The sequence below is a fragment of the Lepidochelys kempii genome, chromosome 5 (genome assembly GCF_965140285.1).
Source record: "Lepidochelys kempii isolate rLepKem1 chromosome 5, rLepKem1.hap1, whole genome shotgun sequence".
NCBI classification, from domain to species: Eukaryota; Metazoa; Chordata; order Testudines; family Cheloniidae; genus Lepidochelys; species Lepidochelys kempii.
Window position 1 is genome coordinate 62,393,428 of NC_136384.1, and position 26,588 is coordinate 62,420,015.

The 26,588-nt window shown below is 42.1% G+C and overlaps 1 protein-coding gene across 7 annotated transcripts in view; it reads left to right on the forward strand.

The window, feature by feature from the left end:
• LOC140911468 (endoplasmic reticulum aminopeptidase 2) overlaps positions 1-26,588 on the forward strand; it is a 50,867-nt gene that overhangs the window by 2,801 nt on the left and 21,478 nt on the right. For 3 of the 7 annotated variants that reach the window (XM_078852820.1, XM_073344570.2, XM_073344569.2), the window contains exons 2-6: positions 17,029-17,658; positions 19,782-19,920; positions 20,797-20,931; positions 22,816-22,936; positions 24,991-25,145. In XM_078852820.1, coding sequence (XP_078708946.1) covers positions 17,144-17,658; positions 19,782-19,920; positions 20,797-20,931; positions 22,816-22,936; positions 24,991-25,145 — 1,065 coding nt within the window. In that variant the 5' untranslated portion in view covers positions 17,029-17,143. The other 4 variants (XM_078852819.1, XM_078852821.1, XM_078852818.1 and 1 more) reach the window with 4 other exon arrangements.

Consider the following 26,588-nt stretch of genomic DNA (forward strand, 5'->3'; position numbering starts at 1 on the left):
CCAAAATATAGTGGGATATCTATTAATCATAGAATCATAGAATATCAGGGTTGGAAGGGACCCCAGAAGGTCATCTAGTCCAACCCCCTGCTCAAAGCAGGACCAATTCCCAGTTAAATCATCCCAGCCAGGGCTTTGTCAAGCCTGATGCACCTCACTCTGCACCTAATGGTGCACCTCGCTCTGAATCTATACAAGTGCTTCTGGTGAGTACCCTGATTGCTGAGACAAGGAGTCCAGGAGGCATGCACACAAGTGACATAGTAACCGTAGTGACTCTATGCTGACATAACTTGAGTTAACACACACTTAAAGTGTAGATATGGCCTTAGGTATATTAAATGTTTGGGAGAGTTAACAGGAACAGTATGAGGGTAGACTAAGATTCATTCAGGTCTTTAGGCTCAAGGCATTGGAACTAGCCTTACTGCACCCTACAGGCTCAGAAACAAAGAGGCTCATTAAAAAAAAGATATCATTTATTTATTAAAATTTCTTGACTAAAGGGTGTATAACTCATGATTTTAGAATTCTTGTGGTTGTAAAGGTACCTTGGCGTTGTAGATGTGTGTTCATTATATTTTGAAAGGCAAAACTATGAATGGGTTGAAAAAAGAATTAGATCAGTCCCTCAGGATAAGTACATTGGCTATTAGCCAAGATAATCAGGGATGCAGGCCCATGCTCTGCATATCCCTAAACTGTCCTTTGACTGCCAGATGCTGGGAGTGGACAATGGGATGGTTCACTGAGTTATTGCCTGGTCTGATCATTCCCTTAAAAGCACCTGGCATTGGCCACTGTCACAAGACAGAATACTACATTAGGCGGACTATTGGTCTGACCCACGATGGCAGTTCTAATTTTCTGCAAAAATTACAATAGATTTTTTTCCAGCGAGAAAGACATTATAGGAGATAGTGTACTGCCTTTACTGAATATTTGAGAATCAAGCTGTATACAATGGCATGCGGAAAAACACTAAGGGCTAGACTGAGAGGCAAAATAACAGTTGCAAAAATGCAATTCCCATTGATGGATTGACTCAAAACAAAGTTTTGACACTAGGCCAGAAATTCAGTCAGCTCTAAAATGAGAAGAAAAAATTAAATTTAAAAATTCAGGGAATCCCAGCAGCAGATAAGACAACTTGGGAAACTGCTAGGAGACTCTATGCAATCAGATACAGTGATGAGGGGTTCTTTGTTTCTGAGGGGATATATGTAAAATGTTTCACTGAATTAAGTCTCATGGATTATCACCATTGGCAAGTTAAAGCGCTCTAACTTGCTGCCTTGGGGTGTGAAAAATCACCCCCTCCCCAAGCACAGCAAGTTTGAGCGCTTTAAAGTGCTAGTGTGGACAGGCTCGGCTCCCAGTGCTCAGAGCTAATCCCCTCATCAAGGTGGATTACCAGGAACACTGGCACCCGCGGCAGCGCTTTGAACTTTGTAGTGTAGACATAGCCTCAGTAGGTTAGATCAGACAAAGAGTTGCATTGACTAGCCATTGGGATGCCTGTGCCTTTAAGAACTCAGCCCTAGGAAGCCAATGCTGAGAGGTGCTTTCTGTGAGAGGGGAAATTAAAAAAGCCCCTTTGCCCCCCACCATTTTTGCAAACACAGGTGTCTCAATCCCACTGGGGTAACTGTTACTCTCTGTGCCCCAGCCTGTGCCGGGTTTTGCCCTCTGTCACCGTCTGCCAGCACCTCACACCAAGCTTAACTTCTGCTCCTCCCCCCCAGCCTGATTTTGCCCTTTAGCCCCTTTCCTAATTCTGCCTCCAGCTGCTTGACCCCCATGACCAGTCAATTTCCACCCCCTGCTCCGATTCACCCCCTTTGCCCCTTTGTAACCCCTGTAAATAGCAGTCAGCAGATTTTTACAGCTAATAAGGGCAGGGTGAAGGGCAGTGGCTTCAGCAGATGAACTGAGCATGCTCAGTACACCATCAGTAGCACATTACTACAGAGCATGCAGGCTGTGGCCGTGGCATTGGCCGCACCAGGAGTACGAGCTGGGTCCAATACATGTTAGCTGATTGTGATTGACCCTTAGGGTGGGAGCCTGTTGTTAACCACATCCAGCTAAATAGACTGGCCCTGTCTAGGTTAACGTTCTCTTTAAAATTATGTTCACCAATATATTTGAATGCATGACCTATTTTCCTAGAGTAGCCAGGGACCCTGCGTTCTTTGGGGGCAAGGGCCACTCTATTCAGTAACGCTAAGAAATAATTTTGGTCTTGTAAAACTAAAAAAAAAAGACTGTTTAGAGACTGTACAACTAAGATATAATTATAATAGCATGCTTCATTTACACCTATGGTTCCACCTTATTTCCACCACTTTTTTTGTTCAGCTGCTTAAGGATTCCAAAAGTGCAACCCATAGAGAGCTGAGATATGTATATGATCTTCTGCAGCCACTCTGTTCATTGTGGGATAGACTGTCCTTCACCCCTACCGCCAGCTGCCTAGATTCCATCTCTGGGAGCAGAAGCAAGATCATAGGGGCCTAATTCTCCCTCTTCACTCCATGAGCAAATGGCTGCAGTGGGGAGAGTTGGCCAAGCATGAGGGAGTGAAGTTACTTCCTTTCCTTTCACTACCTGCACACCTCAGCAAGTTGGACACGTGAGGAATTGTAACTGAAAAATGACTAGGAACAAAATATTTGTTCTTTGACTACTTTATAGTTTACAGTCATGGTAGTTAATGCATGTTGAAACTTGATAAGCCATTGTAATGTAGATAAATCCCAATTCAAAATTTCTTCCTGGTGCTCCTCCTGGGACACTGCAAGTATGCATGTGTCTCTTACACAGCTCTGAGCAGAAAGGCCCAATCTAACCCTCTGCCTTAGACAGACCAGTGCTAATGATTCTAACAATGCCAGACCACAAAGTCTGCTCTCTCTACAGCTTGTGGAGCCTTCACCCTTCTCTATATGAGAAAGTCATAACCAATGTAACCAGATTAGTTTAGAAACAGGTTCATTTAAATAGATGCAACCCATGTGTGTGGATACTTTAAGTTTTTAGTCTTAACTTTAGAATGCCTTATATCAAATTAGCATCAAAAAGGTAAGGAACCAATTTAAGCTAAATCTAGGGCATTCTGAAACTGAAATAAGTATCCACACAAGGGAGTTGCACTGATTTAACTAAATCTGCTTCTAAACTGATTTAGTTAAATCAGTACAACTTCCTTGGGTAGACAGTCCTTAGTTTTCTGTTTTCCTTTGTGATGAAGTCAAACAGCTAACAGTATTATGCTGACTTACTTAATTACCACTTAGATGCTTTAAGAAAAATCCAAATTGGCTTTATTGTTTATGATTAAAGTTTCTGTGGTAAACTGGCCAAACTTTTATTAACAATGTTTGTATATCATGTATTAAAACTACAACTGTGCAGTCTAATTGTATCTCTTAGCAGGGGAGTAAGTGGCAAATTATAGTATTTTAGCCAAATTATAGTAGTGTTATGAAATTAATCTTGTTGATTGCTCTCAAGACTACAGCAATAACTCAGAAACAACCCCTCATTTGTCTGGAGTGTTCAGAATTGTAACAGGGTGGCTTGCCTATGGGTTGGAGAGCCTGGACCTACACCAGCCGTATTACAGGATGAGCCACATCTGGGTTGAATCAGATGATCCTGGGTAAAAGACAACAGGAAGCTACAGTCCCTGGTGGGTTTCTTGAAGTGAAGGAACTGAGTGGAAAGAGTGTCTTTGGCAGTGATCCCAACAATTCTTCAGGAAGGTGGGGCTATGCCTCACTGGAGCCTGAGTGGATGATTGTTTCTGAGAACCTTGTTAATTTAATAAAAATGCAGAAGCTTCTCAGAAGGTCTGTAACTAAAAGAGGGAGTGTGGAGTTTGTTTTGGTGGGGGAATAGGAAGGGCACAGGAGAGTGGGGGGGGGGGGGGTTGGGTGGCAGCTGGCCCTGTTATGAGAGTATTCTTTGACAAGGTGTCAAGGTTCCTCCCCCACTCTGAACTCTAGGGTACAGATGTGGGGACCTGCATGAAAAAACCTCCTAAGCTTATCTTTACCAGCTTAGGTCAAAACTTCCCTAAGGTACAAAATATTCCCCCCGTTGTCCTTGGACTGGCCGCTACCACCACCAAACTAATACTGGTTACTGGGGAAGAGCTGTTTGGATGCGTCTTTCCCCCCAAAATACTTCCCAAAACCCTGCACCCCACTTCCTGGACAAGGTTTGGTAAAAAGCCTCACCAATTTGCCTAGGTGACTACAGACCCAGACCCTTGGATCTTAAGAACAATGAACAATCCTCCCAACACTTGCACCCCCCCTTTCCTGGGAAATGTTGGATAAAAAGCCTCACCAATTTGCATAGGTGACCACAGACCCAAACCCTTGGATCTGAGAACAATGAAAAAGCATTCAGTTTTTTTACAAGAAGACTTTTAATAAAAAATAGAAGTAAATAGAAATAAAGAAATCCCCCCTGTAAAATCAGGATGGTAGATATCTTACAGGGTAATTAGATTCAAAAACATAGAGAACCCCTCTAGGCAAAACCTTAAGTTACAAAAAAGATACACAGACAGAAATAGTTATTCTATTCAGCACAATTCTTTTCTCAGCCATTTAAAGAAATCATAATCTAACACATACCTAGCTAGATTACTTACTAAAAGTTCTAAGACTCCATTCCTGGTCTATCCCTGGCAGAAACCAGCATACAGACAGACACAGACCCTTTGTTTCTCTCCCTCCTCCCAGCTTTTGAAAGTATCTTGTCTCCTCATTGGTCATTTTGGTCAGGTGCCAGCGAGGTTACCTTTAGCTTCTTAACCCTTTACAGATGAGAGGAGCTTTCCCCTGGCCAGGAGGGATTTCAAAGGGGTTTACCCTTCCCTTTATATTTATGACACGCCCCCCAAATCTCAGCTAGGGTGAAACACTGGCTGGGATTTCTTCCTGGAGCTCTAGGAAAAACAGAGTTAATAAGACACATGCATCTCTAAATATACTACCAAGTACATAAAGACTAACAATATTTTCCACATCTCAAGGACGATTTTAACCAGTTGATTCTGGGAAACTTTCACGGGAGAGTGCATCAGCCACTTTGTTAGAAGCTCCTGAGATGTGTTGGATGTCGAAATCAAAATCTTGGAGAGCTAAACTCCACCGAAGAAGTTTTTTGTTAGTTTCCTTGACGGTGTGAAGCCACTTCAGTGCAGCATGGTCGGTTTGCAGGTGGAAACGCCGTCCCCAAACATATGGGCGTAGCTTTTCCAGAGCGTAGACAATGGCGTAACATTCTTTTTCAGTGACTGACCAGTTGCTTTCCCTCTCAGACAGTTTTTTGCTGAGAAACACTACAGGGTAGAATTCTTGATCAGGTCCTTTCTGCATTAAAACTGCTCCCACACCACGCTCGGATGCATCTGTGGTTACTAGGAACGGTTTGTCAAAGTCTGGGGCCCTTAGTACAAGGTCAGACATGAGTGTCGCTTTAAGCTTGTTAAAGGCCTTCTGACACTTTCCGGTCCACTGAACAGCATTTGGCTGTTTCTTTTTGGTTAGGTCTGTCAGTGGGGCAGCGATTTGGCTGTAGTGCGGTACAAATAGTCTGTAATAACCAGCCAAGCCTAAGAAGGATTGAACCTGTTTCTTTGACTTTGGGACAGGCCACTTTTGGCTAGCATCCACTTTGGCCTGTAGGGGGCTGATAGTTCCTTGACCCACCTGGTGTCCAAGGTAAGTCACTCTGTTTAGGCCTATTTGACACTTCTTAGCCTTAACAGTTAGTCCTGCCTCCCTTATGCGCTCAAGGACTTTTTGTAGATGTTCCAGGTGGTCTGCCCAGGAATCCGAAAATATGGCCACATCGTCAAGGTAGGCGACTGCATATTCTCCTAATCCCGCTAGGAGACCATCTACAAGTCTTTGGAAAGTGGCGGGTGCATTTCGCAGCCCGAAAGGGAGTACATTAAATTCATACAGCCCGAGATGTGTGATGAAGGCTGACCTTTCCTTGGCAGATTCATCTAGCGGTACCTGCCAGTACCCCTTGGTTAAGTCCAAGGTAGAGATGAACTGGGCCCGTCCCAGTTTCTCTAATAGTTCATCTGTGCATGGCATGGGATAGTTGTCTGGGCGAGTTACAGCATTTAGCTTACGGTAGTCCACGCAAAAACGTATTTCCCCATCTGGTTTGGGAACTAGAACCACTGGAGATGCCCATGCACTTTCAGAGGGGCGGATTACACCCATCTGTAACATATCCTAGATCTCCCGTTCTATAGCAGTTTTAGCTTGAGGAGACACCCGGTAAGGTTGGACCCTAATTGGGTGAGCATTACCTGTGTCAATGGAGTGGTATGCCCGTTCAGTCAGTCCTGGGGTGGCTGAGAACGTTGGCGCGTAGCTAGTGCACAGCTCCTGGATCTGCTGTCACTGCATACGCCCAAGGGTCATGGAGAGGTTCACCTCTTCCACACCACCAGCACATTTCCCTTCGTAGTAAACACCTTCAGGCCACTCAGCGTCGTCTCCTCCCTGGGCTGTAAACTGACAAACCTTTAATTCTCTGGAATAAAAGGGCTTTAGAGAATTAATATGGTACACCTTAGGCTTTCGGTTGGAGGTGGGGAATGCTATGAGATAATTAACAGCTCCCAGGCGCTCCTGGACCATGAATGGCCCTTCCCACGATGCTTCCATTTTATGGGCCTGGAGCGCCCTTAAGACCATGACCTGGTCTCCTACTTTGAAGGAACGCTCTCCGGCATGTTTATCATACCAGGCTTTTTGCTCTTTGAGCATCCTGTAAGTTTTCTCTAGCAAGGGCTAAAGAGGTTCGGAGGGTGTTTTGTAGGTTGGTTACAAAGTCCAGAATGTTAGTTCCTGGAGGTGTAAATCCCTCCCATTGCTGCTTCACCAACTGCAATGGCCCCTTAACCTCACAGCCATATACAAGTTCAAATGGGGAAAACCCTAAACTGGGATGGGGTACAGCTCTGTAGGCAAAGAGCAACTGCTGCAATACTAGGTCCCAATCATTGGAGTGCTCATTTACGAATTTACGTATCATGGCCCCCAAAGTTCCATTAAACTTCTCCACCATGCCATTTGTTTGATGGTGGTAAGGAGTGGCAACCAAGTGATTTACCCCATGAGCTTCCCAAAGGTTTTTCATAGTTCCTGCCAGGAAATTAGTCCCTGCATCTGTGAGGATGTCGGAGGGCCAACCTACCCTGGCAAAAATGTCTGCTAGTGCCTGGCACACACTTTTAGCCCTGGTGTTGCTTAGAGCTACTGCTTCCGGCCATCGGGTGGCAAAATCCATGAAAGTCAGTATGTACTGCTTTCCTCTGGCTGTCTTTTTCGGAAAAGGACCCAGAATATCCACAGCTACTCTCTGAAATGGAACTTCAATGATGGGGAGTGGCTGGAGAGGGGCTTTGACCTGGTCTTGGGGTTTTCCCACTCTTTGGCACACCTCACAAGACTGGACATAGGTAGAAACATCCTTGCCCATTCCCTCCCAGTGGAATGACCCCCCCAAACGGTCTTTGGTCCTGTTCACCCCAGCATGGCCACTAGGGTGATCGTGGGCTAAGCTCAAGAGCTTGGCCCGGTATTTAGTTGGAACTACCAACTGTCTCTGAGGATGCCAGTCTTCCTGGTGTCCACCAGAAAGAGTTTCCTTGTATAGAAGTCCTCTTTCTACAACAAACCTGGATTGATTAGAAGAGCTGAGAGGCGGTGGGTTGCTCCATGCTGCCGTCCAAGCTCTCTGGAGGCTTTCATCTGCTTCCTGTTCGGTCTGGAACTGTTCCCTTGATGCTGGAGACATCAGTTCCTCATGGGATTGTGGACCTAGGCTTGGTCCCTCTGGAAGCCATATAGAGGATGGAGCTGTTTCTGTTGACTGTGAACCGCTCTCCGCTGGTGCACTATGTTGGGATTCAGGCTCCGGCTGAGCCTCTTGTGTAGGGTTATCGGCTGCTGCCAGTTCAGGTTCAGTGGGGCCCTCTGGTGTTGAGGTTGCAAGTACTGGATTCAGTGCTGACACGGGGTCTGGTGTTGGTTGTTCGGCTGGTTCCGGTTCTGGGACTGGTTCCGTCTGGGTCTCTGGGACTGGATCCACTACTGCTGTTGCAGACATTGGCTTGGGGTCCGGGTCCATCACCTCTGACCGGGTTCTGATAGAAGTTTCCGGAACAGAGCTAGGCCTCACGGCTTGTTTAGCCTGGCTGCGGGTGACCGTTCCCACCCTCTTGGCCTGCTTCACATGCTTGGCCAAGTCTTCCCCCAACAGCATGGGGATGGGATAATCATCATAGACTGCAAAAGTCCACATTCCTGACCAGCCCTTGTACTGGACAGGCAACTTGGCTGTAGGCAAATTGAAAGAGTTGGACCTGAAGGGTTGAATAGTCACTTGGATCTCTGGGTTGATTAAATTGGGGTCCACTAAGGAAGCATGGATAGTTGACACTTGTGCTCCGGTGTCCCTCCACGCGGTGACCTTCTTCCCGCCCACACTCACAGTTTCCCTCCACTCCAAGGGTATCTGGGAGGTATCTGGGCCTGTGGACCTCTGGTGTGATTCCGGTGCAATGAACTGTAATCTGTTGGGGTTCTTGGGGCAGTTGGCCTTTACATGCCCCAGCTCATTACATTTAAAACATCGTCCAGCTGACGGGTCACTGGGGCGAGGTGGGTTGCTGGAGAACGGGGTGGTGGGACGATAAGGGGTCTGGAGGGTTCTTTGGGAGGTAGGTGGGGCTTTGGGCGGCCCCCGGTAATAGGGTGTGGTCTGGGGTGGTCCCTTCTGGTCTCCGCTCCAACTGCGACCAGTTTTCTTCTTCTCTGCCACCTCCACCCATCTGGCTCCAATCTCTCCTGCCTCGATTACAGTTTTGGGCTTCCCGTCTAGGATGTATCTTTCTATTTCCTCAGGAACACCCTCTAAGAATTGTTCCATTTGCATTAGGAAGGGCAAATTTACTGGAGATTCAACACTTGCTCCTGATATCCAGGCATCCCAATGTTTCACAATGTGGTAGGCATGTCGGGTAAATGACATGTCTGGTTTCCACCTTAGGGCTCTGAACCTCCGACGAGACTGCTCGGGTGTTATCCCCATTCTGACTCTCGCCTTGGATTTAAACAGTTCATACTTGTTCATGTGTTCTTTAGGCATTTCAGCTGCCACCTCAGCTAAGGGTCCACTGAGCTGCGGCCTCAGCTCTACCATGTATTGGTCAGTAGAGATGTTGTACCCAAGGCAGGCCCTTTCGAAGTTTTCTAAGAAGGCCTCAGTATCATCACCTGCCTTGTAGGTGGGGAACTTTCTGGGATGGGAAGTGGTACCTGGAGAAGGATTGCTAGGGTTTGTTGGTATATTCTGCTGGGCCTTTATCCTCTCCATCTCCTCCACATGCTTCCTCTCTTTTTCCTTCTCCTCCTTCACATGCTTCCTCTCTTTTTCCTTCTCCTCCTCCACATGCTTCCTTGCCTCCATTTCCCTCTTGTGGGCAGCCTCCTGTACCTCCTTCTCCAGCCGCATGAGTTCTATCTGTCTTTCATGTTCCCTTTGTTTTTCCTCAGCCTGAAATTTGGCTAATTCCAGCTGTAGTCGAGCTGAGGATTTGGTCATTCTAACCTCTCTGTTTTTAACTAACTTTACACCCGAGGTTTAGAAATAAACAAACAAAACTTGGCTGTAAAATTTTGCTGTGCTGGAATAGAATACCTATTCTCTGATAGTGATTGTCAGCCTACAGAAAAAGACAATTCCCTTGTCTCTGCTCTTGGCCCAAATTAAAGCAAAAAACCTCCAACTACTTGGAAACCTGCTTACCCAGCCCAAAGAAAAAGCAAATGGGTAGAACACACATCCCCTATTTACTTTTAGGAAGAAAAGAAAAAAAAACCTCTGGGTTGGAAGACTCTGAATTTCCCTGCAGGAGTTAAGTACCCTGCCTCCAGGCAAGGAAAACCTGCAATTCACAAGATAATCCCCTTTTGTCTCTGCTTGGCCACAAAGCAGAGAAAAAATAATCTGCTTTCAGTTTCAACTGCTTTCTGGACTTCCTTTCCAAAGGAAAAAAAATTCCTTTTTAAAATCTGTATTTCTAGTTCAAAAAATCTCAACTGGATCTCAAAATGATTTCAGGTTAATCCCACCACTATGCCACCATGTCAAGGTTCCTCCCCCACTCTGAACTCTAGGGTACAGATGTGGGGACCTGCATGAAAAAACCTCCTAAGCTTATCTTTACCAGCTTAGGTCAAAACTTCCCCAAAGTACAAAATATTCCCCCCGTTGTCCTTGGACTGGCCGCTACCACCACCAAACTAATACTGGTTACTGGGGAAGAGCTGTTTGGATGCGTCTTTCCCCCCAAAATACTTCCCAAAACCCTGCACCCCACTTCCTGGACAAGGTTTGGTAAAAAGCCTCACCAATTTGCCTAGGTGACTACAGACCCAGACCCTTGGATCTTAAGAACAATGAACAATCCTCCCAACACTTGCACCCCCCCTTTCCTGGGAAATGTTGGATAAAAAGCCTCACCAATTTGCATAGGTGACCACAGACCCAAACCCTTGGATCTGAGAACAATGAAAAAGCATTCAGTTTTTTTACAAGAAGACTTTTAATAAAAAATAGAAGTAAATAGAAATAAAGAAATCCCCCCTGTAAAATCAGGATGGTAGATATCTTACAGGGTAATTAGATTCAAAAACATAGAGAACCCCTCTAGGCAAAACCTTAAGTTACAAAAAAGATACACAGACAGAAATAGTTATTCTATTCAGCACAATTCTTTTCTCAGCCATTTAAAGAAATCATAATCTAACACATACCTAGCTAGATTACTTACTAAAAGTTCTAAGACTCCATTCCTGGTCTATCCCTGGCAGAAACCAGCATACAGACAGACACAGACCCTTTGTTTCTCTCCCTCCTCCCAGCTTTTGAAAGTATCTTGTCTCCTCATTGGTCATTTTGGTCAGGTGCCAGCGAGGTTACCTTTAGCTTCTTAACCCTTTACAGGTGAGAGGAGCTTTCCCCTGGCCAGGAGGGATTTCAAAGGGGTTTACCCTTCCCTTTATATTTATGACACAAGGTTAACAGGGAATTGTATGAATTTACTTGTCTGGATAACTGAGCTTCTCTCTCACTATGTAGTGCCATCCTAGGGAAAACCTAGGTGAATGCTGATTGAACCTTTCTATGCCAATCCCAGAATCTGAATACAGTAGGGTGTGTGTGTGTGTGTGTGTGTGTGTGTATGTATATATACACACACACACACTAGCTGGGGATTGGGAGTTCATAAAATGAAACATCTGAAAATTACGGTAGATACAGTGTATGAATTGTAGTATGGTGCAGGGCATTGCTTTCTTGTTCTACAAACTACTTTAAAAGAGTTTCCAATGCAATGGAGGCATCAGACTGTGAAGGAGTGTTGACTTGTTCATCAACATAACTCTTATGTGATTGTGGTTGTCTTCTTTTCATCTGTTGAAAAAAATGGTTCATATAACTAATCATTTGTATGATTGGTGTTCATAAATGAATGGTCTACTGTAACCCTGAATGTGGAGGGCTCCACAGGTGTCATTCACCATTTGGAACATAAATAGGTTTTATCAGTTCAAAAACTGTAGAAGCTTAAAGCCTTAAAACTTTGATTAGTATTGTGACTATTTAAAATGTACAGTAAGAGGGTTAGAAGTTCTCTGGGAGCATTCAAGCATGCTAATCTAAACCACCTTGTGAAAGTTACAAGTAGTAGCTAGAAGGCAGGTAGGCCAATAGCCATATTATCCATTTTTATTTTTTTGTCTGGTACAGACCAGACATCCCCTTACGTGGGTCCAAAACTCTTAGAAATGGTAGTAAGTTGTGCTATTATTTCATGAGACTTTGATCAGTGCAATAGCTGGGCACTAGGGCTCTCAAATCACTTTAATCTTGGAGAACAGTGACTCTGGTCATCAGTGTAGCTTTAAAAGATATACAGCTGTACAATCTCATATGCCCCCCACACCTCTCTCTCTCTCTTTAATCAATATTTTTGTTCAATATCTTCATAAATGATCTGGAGGATGGTGTGGATTGCACTCTCAGCAAATTTGCGGATGATACTAAACTGGGAGGAGTGGTAGATACGCTGGAGGGCAGGGATAGGATACAGAGGGACCTAGACAAATTGGAGGATTGGGCCAAAAGAAATCTGATGAGGTTCAATAAGGATAAGTGCAGGGTCCTGCACTTAGGATGGAAGAACCCAATGCACAGCTACAGACTAGGGACCGAATCGCTAGGCAGCAGTTCTGCGGAAAAAGACCTAGGGGTGACAGTGGACGAGAAGCAGGATATGATTCAGCAGTGTGCCCTTGTTGCCAAGAAGGCCAATGGCATTTTGGGATATATAAGTAGGGGCATAGCGAGCAGATCGAGGGACGTGATCGGCCCCCTCTATTGGACATTGGTGAGGCCTCATCTGGAGTACTGTGTGCAGTTTTGGGCCCCACACTACAAGAAGGATGTGGATAAATTGGAAAGAGTCCAGCGAAGGGCAACAAAAATGATTAGGGGTCTGGAACACATGACTTATGAGGAGAGGCTGAGGGAACTGGGATTGTTTAGTCTGCGGAAGAGAAGAATGAGGGGGGATTTGATAGATGCTTTCAACTACCTGAGAGGTGGTTCCAGAGAGGATGGTTCTAGACTGTTCTCAGTGGTGGAAGAGGACAGGACAAGGAGTAATGGTCTCAAGTTGCAGAGGGGGAGGTTTAGGTTGGATATTAGGAAAAACTTTTTCACTATGAGGGTGGTGAAACACTGGAATGGGTTACCTAGGGAGGTGGTGGAATCTCCTTCCTTAGAAGTTTTTAAGGTCAGGCTTGACAAAGCCTTGGCTGGGATGATTTAATTGGAGATTGGTCCTGCTTTTGAGCAGGGGGTTGGACTAGATGACCTTCTGAGGTCCCTTCCAACCCTAATATTCTATGATTCTAATCTGGGTCTTGTCTAACAGGTGTCTGTAGCCTTTGAGGCCTTTATTGGAGAATCAGAAGCAACAGGTGTTTATCAGGGTTCCAAGTTGCTGATGCGTAAAAACTTTTGAGCAGCTATGGCAACAAAACTAGTTGCTTACAAGTTACATGCAGCATTTTTATACAGATGCTCAGTAACATGGAGATGAGCCAGTTATAAACATCTAGATACCTATGGATAGACAAACTCTTCCCAAAAAAATTTCTGGCAATAGCTTGCTTTCTCTTCAGTAGCTAGCTGCCTTGAGATGCATTCTTTTTCAGAACTTTCCCCAGGTCCCTGCATCATTTTACACAACTGAAAACATATTATTGATTTATACTCTCCAGTGCCCATACCAATATGGGAATCACGGCTGCCTCAATTTTTTGTTAATCCTGAAGTACTGGTATTGGGGGGGGAGGAGGAGTTGAAATAGTTTGCGTTATTGAATTTTCTATTAAAATGTCTGCTTATCTCCAAGAGACAGTCGTGTGGGCCATACTGTCAAGTAGAAATAGCTGCAATATGTTTGACTTCATGACTGAAACTTGGTGGCCAAGCCTAGTTTTTTCTGTGATCATTGGGCATAATAGCACTTTATATAGTTCCTCTGATACCTACACAATATGATTAGTATGACAGTCCTTGGCTTGAGGCCTTTCTCTAGCTATGTCACCCGCTGATATAAATTCACTAGGATTCCTTTCTTTAGTGTTAACAAAAGAAGTTACACAATTCTAAAATATAGGGATCATATGTAGAATTGCTCTACTGAGTGTCATTAATTATTGTGTGGATTAGTGACATGGAGGAGAAAGGTGGGGTGGAAAGTGTGTAGTTCTGGTGTTTGTAAAAAATGGAGAAGGGTTTTTCATACCATACTGATTTTGTTTTTCTAACAAGTGCACTGTTTTTCAGAACAGCTTTATGAAAAATACTGCACTGACCAATAACATCAGTATTTCTCTGCTGCACAATTAATGACCAAATGTTATGGTTTCAGAAATTGCTGTTTGTTTGGCAATAGAACAAAAATCCTATGCAGAAATAGGGAAGACAGCCCATGATTATAACTGTCTTTTGGGAGGAAAATTCCATTGGAGTAGATCCTCAGACCTTTGACTTCAGTTTAAAATAAAAATCAACAGTACAGATTTCAAGGTTGTTGGGTTTTTTTTAGTCTGGGATTTTCAAATGAGCTTGGGAAGGGGGTAAGTACCTAAGTCCTATTCCTTTTCTATTTTTAAAGCTTCCTCAAATGTAAGCCCTCAGTACACATCTTTACTTTTAATGCCTTTACTACAGTTTCAGTCTGTTTCAGAGATAGCTGTGAAGAAAAAGCATATATATGCATTTGTTTCACAAATAACTAAGTATAGGACAGCAGATTGTATTTTGATAAAATATTGCAAAGTTGTTTCTGAAAAGTTAAAAATCTTTCAATTGGCAGCCACAAGAGGTGGCTATTTTCCTACTCTTGTCTCAACAAGAGTGGGTGACGACAAACTGAAAAGAAACTGAAAATGAAAGGACAATTCTGCCTTCTGTACGGTTAAAGAAAGAGATGAGACGGTAATGTACTGTAGCACCTATTTGCTTGTTTTATTTATGTTCTGTATTTTATTTTTTACAGGATTTTAAAATGTTTATGTTATCCTAGGCCTCTTTTACTGGTTTAAGAAAGACTAAAACAATCAGCCACTGAGGGTGAAATTCACTCTGTGCAGAAGGCCATCAGAAGGCCTGTGCAACACTTAAATCATATTTCAAAGAGTAGGCCCTGATCAGCAAGGCACAAAACCTTATGATTTACTTTAAACATGAGCATTCCCTGGGATGTGTGAGAGCCTGAGCTAGAGCCTTAAGTGAGATTTTAGTGGTGTGTAAGCCTTCTGCTGTGCCCTCTGCACGGGGGACGGGGTGGCGGGAAAGCCAGACTAAGATCTCAGAGCCAGCAAACAGCATTTGGCGCATATAGCAAATACTTAAGGGGAGGCAATAGACCATCACAATTATCATAGTTCTTTATTCACTGATAAAGACAATTTTGGAGATTTTTCCATTCACCATTAAATTTTGGGAATTACTGTTGCTTTGTTTTTTTTCCTGATAACTTGTAACTATTTGCAAAATGTCTTTCATAAATGAATGAATTTAAAATGTGAGTTGAAACTGTGAAAAATAATAAAACATATGTAAAACTGGAGATCTCTTTATTCACTCAGCTTCACATTAAAATAACTTTTGTAAGCAAAAGTACAAAATAAAATTTCAATAGTTTTACTTCTATTAGTCTGGGAAACAAATTAAAAACAGTCAGGTACTGAGGCTTAAAAGTGGGGTCCTGATGATTTGTAACAAACAGACAATGTTTAACTGAATTGGTTGCGGATTTTTAGTGTGGGTCATTGGTGCACAGTTTGATTGGTATTCTGTCCTCTGAGCATTTTAAGTACAATTTGTGCTTCTAAGAGTGACTTTGCAGTTTTGAGCCTTCAATTTTATCTAACCTATCTTGTATTTATAAACATAAATAAGGCTAAGATTTTGTCAGGGATATTTTTAGTATAAGACACGGACAGGTCATGGGCAATAAAGAAAAATTCACGGAAGTCTGTGACCTATCCCTGACTTTTACTAAAAATATCCCTGACAAAATGGGACGCTCAGCTGTGGGGTCCCCACACCATCTGTAGAGGTTGGGTAGCTACCGGGGCTGCTCCCAGCGCTGGGGGCCCCTTTTGCCTGTAGAGATTCAGAGCTTCAGGGTCCCCCAGCTCGGAGGTCCCGGGTACCCCCTCCACCCACAGTGGCTGGGAGTTTTGAAGGACCCACAGCGCCTGTGGCAGCTTGGAGCTCTAGGGTACCCTACCCTCCGTGGCAGCCAGGAGCTCCGGGGAGCACCCACATTGGCCGCAGCGGCTGGCAGCTCCAAGAGTCACCCAGCTCCTACGTCCACGGGGAACTGTGGGGTCCCCCTGCTGGAGCAGGCGACGGGGAGACCCTGCAGCTCCTGGCTGACGGGGCTGAATTCACGGAGGTCACAGGAAGTCATAGATTCCGTGACTTCTGCGACCTCTGTGGAAAAAATCATAGCCTTAATTATAAAGTGTCTTAAAGCAAATCACAGGTTTCTTTGACCAAGTGTCTTGGACTCTTCCCTGTAGCTGAGCTCCATACCAGAGCTGTTAAGCAGACGCGTATCAGAGTTGCACAGCTCTTAAAATTTCTTCGGTGGTTGATTGACATTCATTGAGGCAGAAAAATGTCTGCACCCAAGCTAGAGCAGCATCATTCGCAGGGGTCCTGATCTCTGACAGGGGTCTCTGTTGCTGCTGAAAAAACAGCCTGGTCTGTGGCACTGGGTACTCTGGTACTGAATTTGGGTTGTTTGGAAGGGCCCTACTTAGTTTCTCAGGGCTGCTTGCTGCATCTTCATTTTCATGGCTGCTAAGGGGATGCTAAATCTTTTCATCATCCAAGTTCACAATTGGAGGAACCCAACATTTCTTATTTTAATCTTGCATTGTTTAAACATAGGTAAGGCAGTGCTAAATACAAAAACAAAACAGGAAGAGCCAAACAGAATTTTAAAGAATTATTGCGGGGTTTCCCCCCTCCAATGCACAAAAAATTCATTCAAATATCTTGCACTCTCACATAGCTGTGATAACTATACATACAGTTGCACACACTTCTGAGTATCACAGTTTGGGAAAATCAACTCTTAATGATGCCTTCACCCGAACATGGAACACAATACTTAAAAACGTGTCTGGATCCTGCAATCAGAGCCATGCTGGCAGACCCCTGCACCAGCATGGATTGGATTGCAGGATTTGGTCCATGATGCGTAAAATCCCTACTAGTTGTCAGAGCAACATTAACACATTTTTAAAATAAGTCAAGTTCTGCCCCAAATAACTTGATTGTACATATACAGAGTGCTCATATTGATCCTTTTCTGTCTTTCAGGATAAGCAGTCAAGAAAGTCTCCGCTAGACAGAAGATGTGTGTTTTTGTTTTGTTTTTGTTTCTGAGTGTTAGAATAAAATGTTGAAGTAGCTAACATACCAAATCCTATGAACAATGACAACATTTCAGTGGCTGGTGGCAATGCTATTGATATTACACATTTTGAACTTTGTTGGAATTAATTATGCCCTCAGTGGAGAAAGAAGCAGTGAAAACACATCTTTTCCTATCGCAACAAATGGACAGCCATTTCCGTGGAATAAATTAAGGCTCCCTGATTGGATTCTTCCAGTCTATTATGACCTTCTAATTCACCCGAATCTGACTTCATTAATATTCATGGGATCTGTGAAGATTCAAGTCACTGTGGTACATGAAACTAGCACCATAGTCTTACATAGCAAACATCTGGAAATCACCAGTGCAGCTATTGAGGAGGAAAATGGAAAGACCCAAGCAGATTTAAAAGTCTTGGAATACCCGCCCCATGAGCAAATTGCCTTTCTATATGCTGAGCCATTGCTGGTGGATAAGAAGTATTTCCTTTCTATAAACTATATTGCCAATCTTTCAGATGGTTTCTATGGCTTTTATAAAAGTACTTACAAAACTAAGGATGGTCAAATAAGGTAAATAAAGGCTACAAAAGACTTCATACCATATTGTTATATTGATCTTCTCAGTATAAAGTTCTTTTACTTTAAACTGGAGAAAATAATGCTATAATAGTTTAATAACATGCTGACTTTTTATCTCTAAGGGTTTTATTTTGTTTGCTGTACATTAATACTGCTATTGTTGTATTCCACTCTCTTCATGTAATAATGTCTCCCACACCATAATTGTTTGTTTATATTGTTGCTGTATTTTTTCTTTTCTGATTTTATGAAAAAAATAACTATTTAATATTAATTTTTTTCATAAAGTCAGAAAAGAAAAAATACAGCAACAATATAAACCAACAATTATTCCAAAGCTCTATTTAAATAGAAACTGTAAGAACTGATTACTATATCAACCTCAATTAATACACTTTTAGGGTAAAATACTACTCCATTCTACTCCAACAGTGAATATGTTGTCTAAAGTATAGATTTCAATTTCATAATCTGATCTTGATTCTAGTATGAGACTTGCAGTGACATCAATGGAAATTTTAGTCAGCTGTCAAGTATCACTGAGAGGCAATTGATTAAAGTAAATTGGGCGTAAGCTCTTAAATCACTTAGGTGCTTTTGAAAACGTTACTCTCTCTAGATAAGGGTGCAAATATCTTCATAAACTTTTCACCATCTTCCACTATGCGCTTGTATAAGCATCTCGGAGTTACCAATTTCTGTTGGACTTTATAAGTAATTCCTAATTAATTGTTCCAAAAGGGAGAGGAGAATGTCACTTTTCAAATACTTCTTCTGTAATTATATGTTTTATGCTGTGGCTTGTCGCCATTTTGGTCCCAGGATATGAGAGAGATTAGGTGGGTGAGGTAATATCTTTTATTGGATCAATTTCTGTTGAAGACAAGCTTGAAAGCTTGTCTTATTGGTAGGGCCCTACTAAATTCAGAGTCCATTTTGGTCAATTTCATGGTCACAGGATTTAAAAAATCATAAATTTCATGATTTCAGCTATTTAAATCTGAAATTTCATGGTGTTGTAATTGTCAGAATCCTGACCAAAAAAGGAAGTGTGGGTGTGTGTCACAAGGTTAGGGGGGGTTGCAGTACTGCTACCCTTACTTCTGCGCCGTTGCTGGCAGCAGCGCTGCCTTCGGAGCTGGGCAGCTGGGGAACGGCAGCCGCTGGCCAGGAGCCTAGCTCTGAAGGCAAAGCCGCCCGCCGCCCACAGCAGCACAGAAGTAAAGGTGGCATGGTGTAGTATTGCCATCCTTACTTCTGCGCTGCTGCTGGTGGGACACTGCCTTCACAGCTGGGTGCCCGACTAACAGCTCTCCAGCTGCCCAGCTCTGAAGGCAGTGCAGAAGTAAGGCTGGCAATACCGTGACCCCTCCCCTTAAAATAACCTTGCGACACCCCTGCAACTCCCTTTTGGGTCAGGACCCCCAATCTGAGAAACGCTGGTCTCCCCCATTAAATCTTTATAGTATAGAGTAAAAGCACACCAAAAAAACCAGATTTCATGGAGGAAGATCAGATTTCATGGTGTGTGATGAGGTTTTTCTTGGCCATGAATTTGGTAGGGCCCTACTTATTGAATCAAATTCCGTTGGTGAGATAAAGAGATTACCTCACCCACCTAGTCTCTTTAATCAGATTACATGTTATTCTGAAGAATCAAAAATAGCGTCAGTGGCAGCATGGATACATAGTTCAGATCTGTCTCTCTTATGACTTAACCATTTCGTAATTTTGACAGGGGACAATTGTACTGTGACCTGGTATCAGGATTTTGTCATGGTCAGAGAACCTAGTTACAATACAGTTTTCTCCTGACCCAGTTACAACAAATGACAGGATTCTCAAAGATATATAGGTGTCTAACTCCCATTGAAATCAATGGGAGTTAGGTGCCTAAATACAATTGAGATTCTGAGCTATGGTGCCTCAAGGACAGCACCCACTAAGTTCTTTGAAAAGTCTCTACAACTACCTTACTGTTTAGATTTCCTTTAAGCAAGCAATTTTCCTTATAGGCTATCAAGTGAATGTTGAATGAGTTTTGATTTATTAATTTACCTTGGTAAAGAAAAACACTTTTCTTGCGAATTCTGCTGCTTGCTGTCTCCTTTCAGATTGTTGGCTTCTACTCATTTTGAACCTACTTCAGCCCGCATGGCATTTCCATGTTTTGATGAACCATCCTTTAAGGCAAATTATACAATAAAGATTCGGAGGGATGGGCAACATAGTGCACTATCTAATATGCCAAAGGTGAATTTTTTCAGTTGTATCCTCATGTGCTTTGCACTCATGTATGTATTTTCTTCCTTTCTTTATTGGGTGGTTGCTATTCATGTGTTTATATGAGACCAAATAAGGTGGGCCTGTGATTTCCTTATATCAAGCAAAGAGTTGTTTTGTCCCTTGTTTTTACATTGTCAATAATATGAGAATAAGGGGGTATATAGAACTAATTCAAAGAAATAATTCTTCATGCAACATCAGCCTGAGGAATTCACTGCTGTAGAATGTCAGAGGCAGATACCATGCAAGGGTAATTTTGTGACCTCTTTAGCAGCATCTATGATTATATATGCTAAAATAACAGTAATCAAATCTCATGGCCTGTGTTATTCAAGAGGTCAGACTAGATGGCCTTAAAATCTGAATGTATGAATCACGCTTCAGGACATAAACTGATTACTGACAGGGGACAGGAAGAAATTTAGCAAAGCAGGAAGGAACATTGCAAAAAACATTTATCTGCCTTCCTCTGAAATATCAGGTATGGACTATTGTCACAGGCAGGATATTTTGACTTGATGAACCAATAATCTGATCATCTGGTATGGCAAATCCTATATCATTATTATGTCCTATATTAAAAATAAAAAAAATCTCTGAGCTGATCGTGGTCCTTTACTCACCAGCCCTGATTATTCTATCCTTCAGCTGCAGGAAGGTTAGGCAGGTAATTTACCCCATCTCGCAGTGCTTGCCTAAGTTCCTGCTTAACTTTCACATTGGATAATATATGTTGAACAGTCTTACAAAGAACAGCTGGCAGTTTTATTGAAAAATAAAATGCATCTACATACTAGAAGCAGAACTGAGTATATGTGGTCTGTCCCAATTCATGTTTTTTAGGTAAAGACTCTAAAGCTAGACAACCACCTGTTTGAAGATCACTTTGCAGAGAGTGTAAAAATGAGCACCTACTTGGTAGCATTTATAGTTAGTGATTTCCAGTCAGTCAGTGGTACAACTTCATCTGGAATTAAGGTAGGTTTTAAATGTGATTATATATTCAATTGAGAAACCATCCATTTCCCTTCCTTCCGTGGCCAGCATAGATCACTCAGACTTAACAATTGGACTTACTTTCAGAACCTGTCAACAATACTCTTTACTTGGCTAAAAGGATCAGCAATGTGCAATGCAAATCAAGTAACTTTTACCTTCCAACAGTTTGGGGTGCTGCCTACACAATGGTCCTAGCCTTTGTTGAACTTTTAGGAATCAAATCCAGGGTTCACCCAACTAAAATCCACAGTATAACCAACAGACCACATCAAGGTCCTGCCAGCTATACTGAAGGTGTAGAAAGTGGATAAGAAGGTATGGAATGTTGGTTGTTTATTGGTGTGTTCTCAGTGCAGCAAATTTTGCTCATGGGATCTGGACAAGTACACATGCTTCATATTGCCATAGGAAGATGGCATAGGTGCAGATCCACAAAGGTAGTTAGGCACCTAAGTCCAAGTTTTAGTCACACCTGCAATCCATAAAACCACTGCTCACTGCCTCCTAATGCTGTAGGTGCCTAAAGTTATTCAGTTGCCTATATTTTCACTGTAAAAGTCCCCTAGATGCCTAAGTTTCTGTTTCTGGGCATGCATACTTCTGTCTCGCTCTAAGCATCTGGATGTCTATCTCCCGCCTAAGCCTCTGTGTGATGCATGAACTGTTAAGATAAGATAAATGGAGGAGCACCAACCTCATCTGTGGGGCCCAATCTGGTAGGCATGCTACCTGATCAGGTCCCATTCAAAATCTGGCATTGAGGGGGAGATGGTGCTGCCACCACCCGCATTATAACTTTTAATCCAATGGTTAGAGCACTCACCTGGGATGTGGGAGACCTGGGTTCCTTTCCTCCCTCCCCCCGAGTGAGAGAGATGATTTGAACAGGGGTCTCCCACATCTCTCAGGAGAGTACTTCACCCACTGTGTTATGGGCTATTCTGATGTCAGGCTCCCTCAGTCTCTCCTTTTGAAGTGGTTCCACTTTGGATAAATACTTAATTACTGAAACAGGGGGACTGGACCTCAGGTTTCCCACCTCCCAGGTGGGTGCCCTAACCATCAGGCTACAGAGTCATTCTCTCTCTCACCTAATGACTTTTTAAAAATCTATCCAAAGTGGATCAGCTTCAACAGGAGAGATTCGGGGAGCTCCACATCAGAATAACCCATAGGTGGTTAGGGCACACATCTGACTGGTGTGGGAGACCTTTGTTCAAATCGTTTCTCCTCAAGCAGAGTGGGGAATTGAGTCTGGGTCTCCCACATCCCAGGTGAGTGCTCTAACCACTGGGCTAAATGTTATATGGTAGGCACCCCCGTCTCCTCATCTGGTTGTTTTTTGTGGAGTAAGGCACATATCTAACTCATTTTCACAAGAAATGACTTAAGTGGCTAAGAACCTGATACCAGGAGAGGGTTTCTGGCTGTGGACCACTAGCAGAGCTAAGTACCTCCCTGCAGCCTGGACTTGGGTACCTAGCTCTGTGAGAAGGGTGGGCTTAGAATACACCCCTTTCCTCAGCATCTCCCATTGGCTAGTTTCAGTGGCTAGGATACGGGCTTTTGTGAATACTGTTCTTTGGCACCTAGTTTTCCCCATTTATTATACAGGGAACCTAAGCACCTAACTCAGGCTTTGTGTATTGCATTGCTGTTCCAATGATTTTTCTAGTCGGCTAAAAGTTATGCACTGAAACATAGACAGTCACAATGTCTAAGTCCTTTTGTGGATCCAGGCCATAGTTCTTACTCTGCATTTTGCATTCTTAAATTAAATTCAAAGGAAGTGAAAAGCAGCCAAACAACTGCTTTATTTAAGCCATATTTCATGTAGTTGTATATATTGTATTTATTCAACAGGTGTCAGTATATGTCACTCCAGAGAAACTGAATCAAGCTCATTATGCACTGGAAGCTGCCATAAAGATATTGGAATTCTATGAGCAATATTTTGGTATCTATTACCCTCTCCCAAAACAAGGTAATTTGGTGAAACCTATGCCTAATGTTCAATAACACACGAGGTTGTAAGATGGTAAGTAAATTTGAGCCTATTATTATTTATTTATCGTTACTTTTTATTTATATAGTGTGTCATAGCAGGGAACAATCCAGACTAATGAGTAGCTGTGTCACTCCTGCTCTGTAACCTAGGGTGCCCTTTACAATGCCTTGCTGCTCACAAACAGACTCCAGCATGTAAGTCACTCCCAGCTATGTCTATGTGTGTGCTATAGCCAGCCAACCACACCTCGGCTATTACCAGCCTTAGTTTACCACAGGGTGAACCCAGTACATGCCCATTCTCGGTTTCCCCCCCAGATACATATATCCCATACTTCCCAGCCCTCTCCCGGACAGTGCAAATATACTGAGTCCATTAGTCCTTTAAGGAAATAATATTTGCACAACTTGTTGCCCCAAATGGAGTTACTCAGACATGTCAACTTGAACACACTGGATCAGATAAAACAAGTTTATTAGCTACAAAGAGAGAGATTTTAAGTGTATACAAGTAATGAGGCATAAAAGTCAGACAGGGTTACAAGAAAAATAAAAATAGAATGCTTATTAATGCCTAACTTAACAAATTATATTCAAAGCAAAATTTTCTCACCACATACTTTCAGCAGCCTTGCTGACCAACTTCTGTAGGTCAGGACCCCTTCCCCAGAGTCTAACAGCTGCTTCCTCTGTCTCTTCAAGTACAGTGAATGTGGTAGGCAGTAAGAGAGAGAGAGAGAGAAGTGCCTTCAAGTATTTGTTCCTCCTTTTTATAGTTTCCGTTCCTCTCTTAAAACATTTCCACCTGAGAACCAGGAGCCAAAGAGTATATGTGGAAAAATATTCCCTTCTGTTTTTTTCACCTGTTTGAACTTTGTCTTCCCTTCCTATTTGATTATTCTAACTTGAATTTAAGTTGTGAACAAGCAGAGCATGCATACCTTTATTTAGGACAGACCTGTTTGCCAACTTATGTTTGGGCAGGGCTGTCAGGTTTGGAACATGTTAATAACATCATATAGGAGAATCTCATAACTTCACAAACAATGTTGCCACACAAATTTTATCAGGACCATACTGAGCACCAAATTATGAGTTTTCAAATCGTACCTTACAAGGCATGTGTACAAAGATTAATACAATAGTGAGTAGGGTGTGAATACAGGAGTGTGTTATGTCACATATAGCATCTATAAGTGCTTTGCTCAAAAAGTATGAAAATGAGATCCCTGCCATGAAGATCTTGCAATCGAAATAAACATACAGAAAAATGAGGGAAAGCATACAGCAAAAGTAAAATATTCGAGCAGTGACGTATAACCTGCATCCTGTTAGTTCCACAATTTCCCTAACTTTTGTATATTTATTTTATTTATTTATATATCTGAACCAGAGATTTATAAATGTGGGAAGTGATTGCAAATGGTGTTCTTAGGGCTAAACAATTATGAGGATCCTCAGGGAGACGGTTGAGGATACTTTGCCTAATTATTAATACAGATATTTGGTTTGGTAAATTAGGGAATCCATTTTTTAAAAAAGTGATAAACAGAAGTAGTTACTTTACGGTGGCCAAATCCTCTTTCTCATGCTCTTGGAAAGATTAACAATTACAGAATAGTCTCTTTGAGCAAGTCTTGCTTCTCTTAGCAGCATTTATTCTTTGATAACATTAGAGAAATTATACAATATCAGGAAGATACTTCACTTTTGATCATTTTTTGGTGGCAGGAACCACTGTAAAGAGGTACTTCCTCTGTATGGTGAAAGTTCCTGTAGCTATTGAAAGCAATAGACCATCAAAGCATTTCTGGTAGCTGGAAGAGATTATATATGTGGTTGTCATGTTACCTATTCACATACTGCCTGATCAACTCTCATTGAAGTCAATAGAAGATTCCCACCAGTTTCAACGGAAGCTTAATTAAACCAATAGTGGAGACATTTTCATTTACTATTTCCTCTACTAGACTTGAGCAATGATTCAAATGTCCCACATATCAACGTATATTAAGTTCTACTGCTTTTCAGATCTTGTTGCTGTCCCTGACTTTCAGTCAGGAGCCATGGAGAACTGGGGCCTGACCACATACAGAGAGACTTCTCTGCTTTATGATCCTGAGACTTCTTCAGCTTCTGACAAACTTTGGGTTACCATGGTGATAGGACATGAACTTGCTCATCAGGTAGTCTAGTTTGGATAATCTATTGTGCACATCCATCAGGACATGGAAGAATATATGTTATAGATATTAATCAAAACAGCATTTTTATTTTTAAGTATTTCTGCTCTGAAAATTGGCTCTGTAAAAACGGCAGTATGGATTCCATGTACATTGTCTCTAATGTGTCAGTCATAAAAGTGCTCATTTTAGAGGAGAAAAGATGTCTTTTTCTAATTACCAGTTCTGCAAACTCACCCTAAGATCTGAGTGTTTATTAATACCTTTATTAATGGTGATGATGAACAAAAAGAAAGAAAATACTGTTCTTTCTGGCCAGATTATGCCAGATTAAACAGTGAAATTCTGCTGCTTTCAGAAGGTTTGCTGAGTGTAAATGATTGGCCTTAGTTAAAAATTCTATCTACTTAAAATGGCCCCCATCACTAAAGCACCAATAAAGTTGTATTATTTACAAACAATAAACTATTCAGACAGAACCCTTATAAGACAGGGGAAGTTTTATTGCTTCTTTTTTTCTCTTAACAAGTGGGGAACCAGGGATACACAGAAGTTAAGTGCCTGACTTTTAGAAGCACTCAGCTCCCACGCTCTGTTTGAAGTTATTGTGAAATTTGGATGCTCTGTGTTTAAAGTTGCTTGCCCAAGATCACATAAAAAATCAGTCGCAGAGGTGGGAATTTAAGCTAGATCTTTTTAATCATCTGTTTGTTATATAACCACACAGACATTTTCCCTCTCTGAAATGACAATGTACATCAGTGAAGAGAATCCAATTCTTTGCTATGTTGGCTCTGCAATACTAATAGGTGTCAAAAGTTGTAAACCCTTATATTTGCCACTTTAGTAAACAACTATGATTCTGAACGCAAGGAGCATGTATATTGAGTAAGAAGTTGCCATTTTTGAATACTTTGCAAAGTAGAACTACATTTTAAGGAATTAATACCATGATTCATCAAGAGGCTTCAGATTAACTGATGCCAGTATGGTAAAGCATTGACATTAAAAACTGATTTTCTATTGATTCATAAATTAGTCTGGCTTTGATTTATTAAGGACTAGTGTAGATTTCCAATTGTTAATTTCTGTAGCAGATACAGAAATTAACTATTTGTTTGAGCTAGCATATTGAAAATATCTATATATCTCATAAGCTACTTTACTAATATCTTATTTACTGTATTTCTAAACTCTGGGTCAAATCTTATTCACCTGAGTTCTGAGGGTGGTCCCATTGACTTTAAACAAATTACTCATGTCAGTAAGGCAAGCAGGATTTGGCCTTAACTAACACTTTTTTATAAAACCAGTGAAACATTCTAAAGATGAATGCCTGTGACATTCATTTATGTTCAAAAAAAGATTCAAGTACTCGTCCTGTAATGGCTTTCCTAATAGTATACCATATTTAACATACTCCCCTTATTATTTATTTAAATAAAA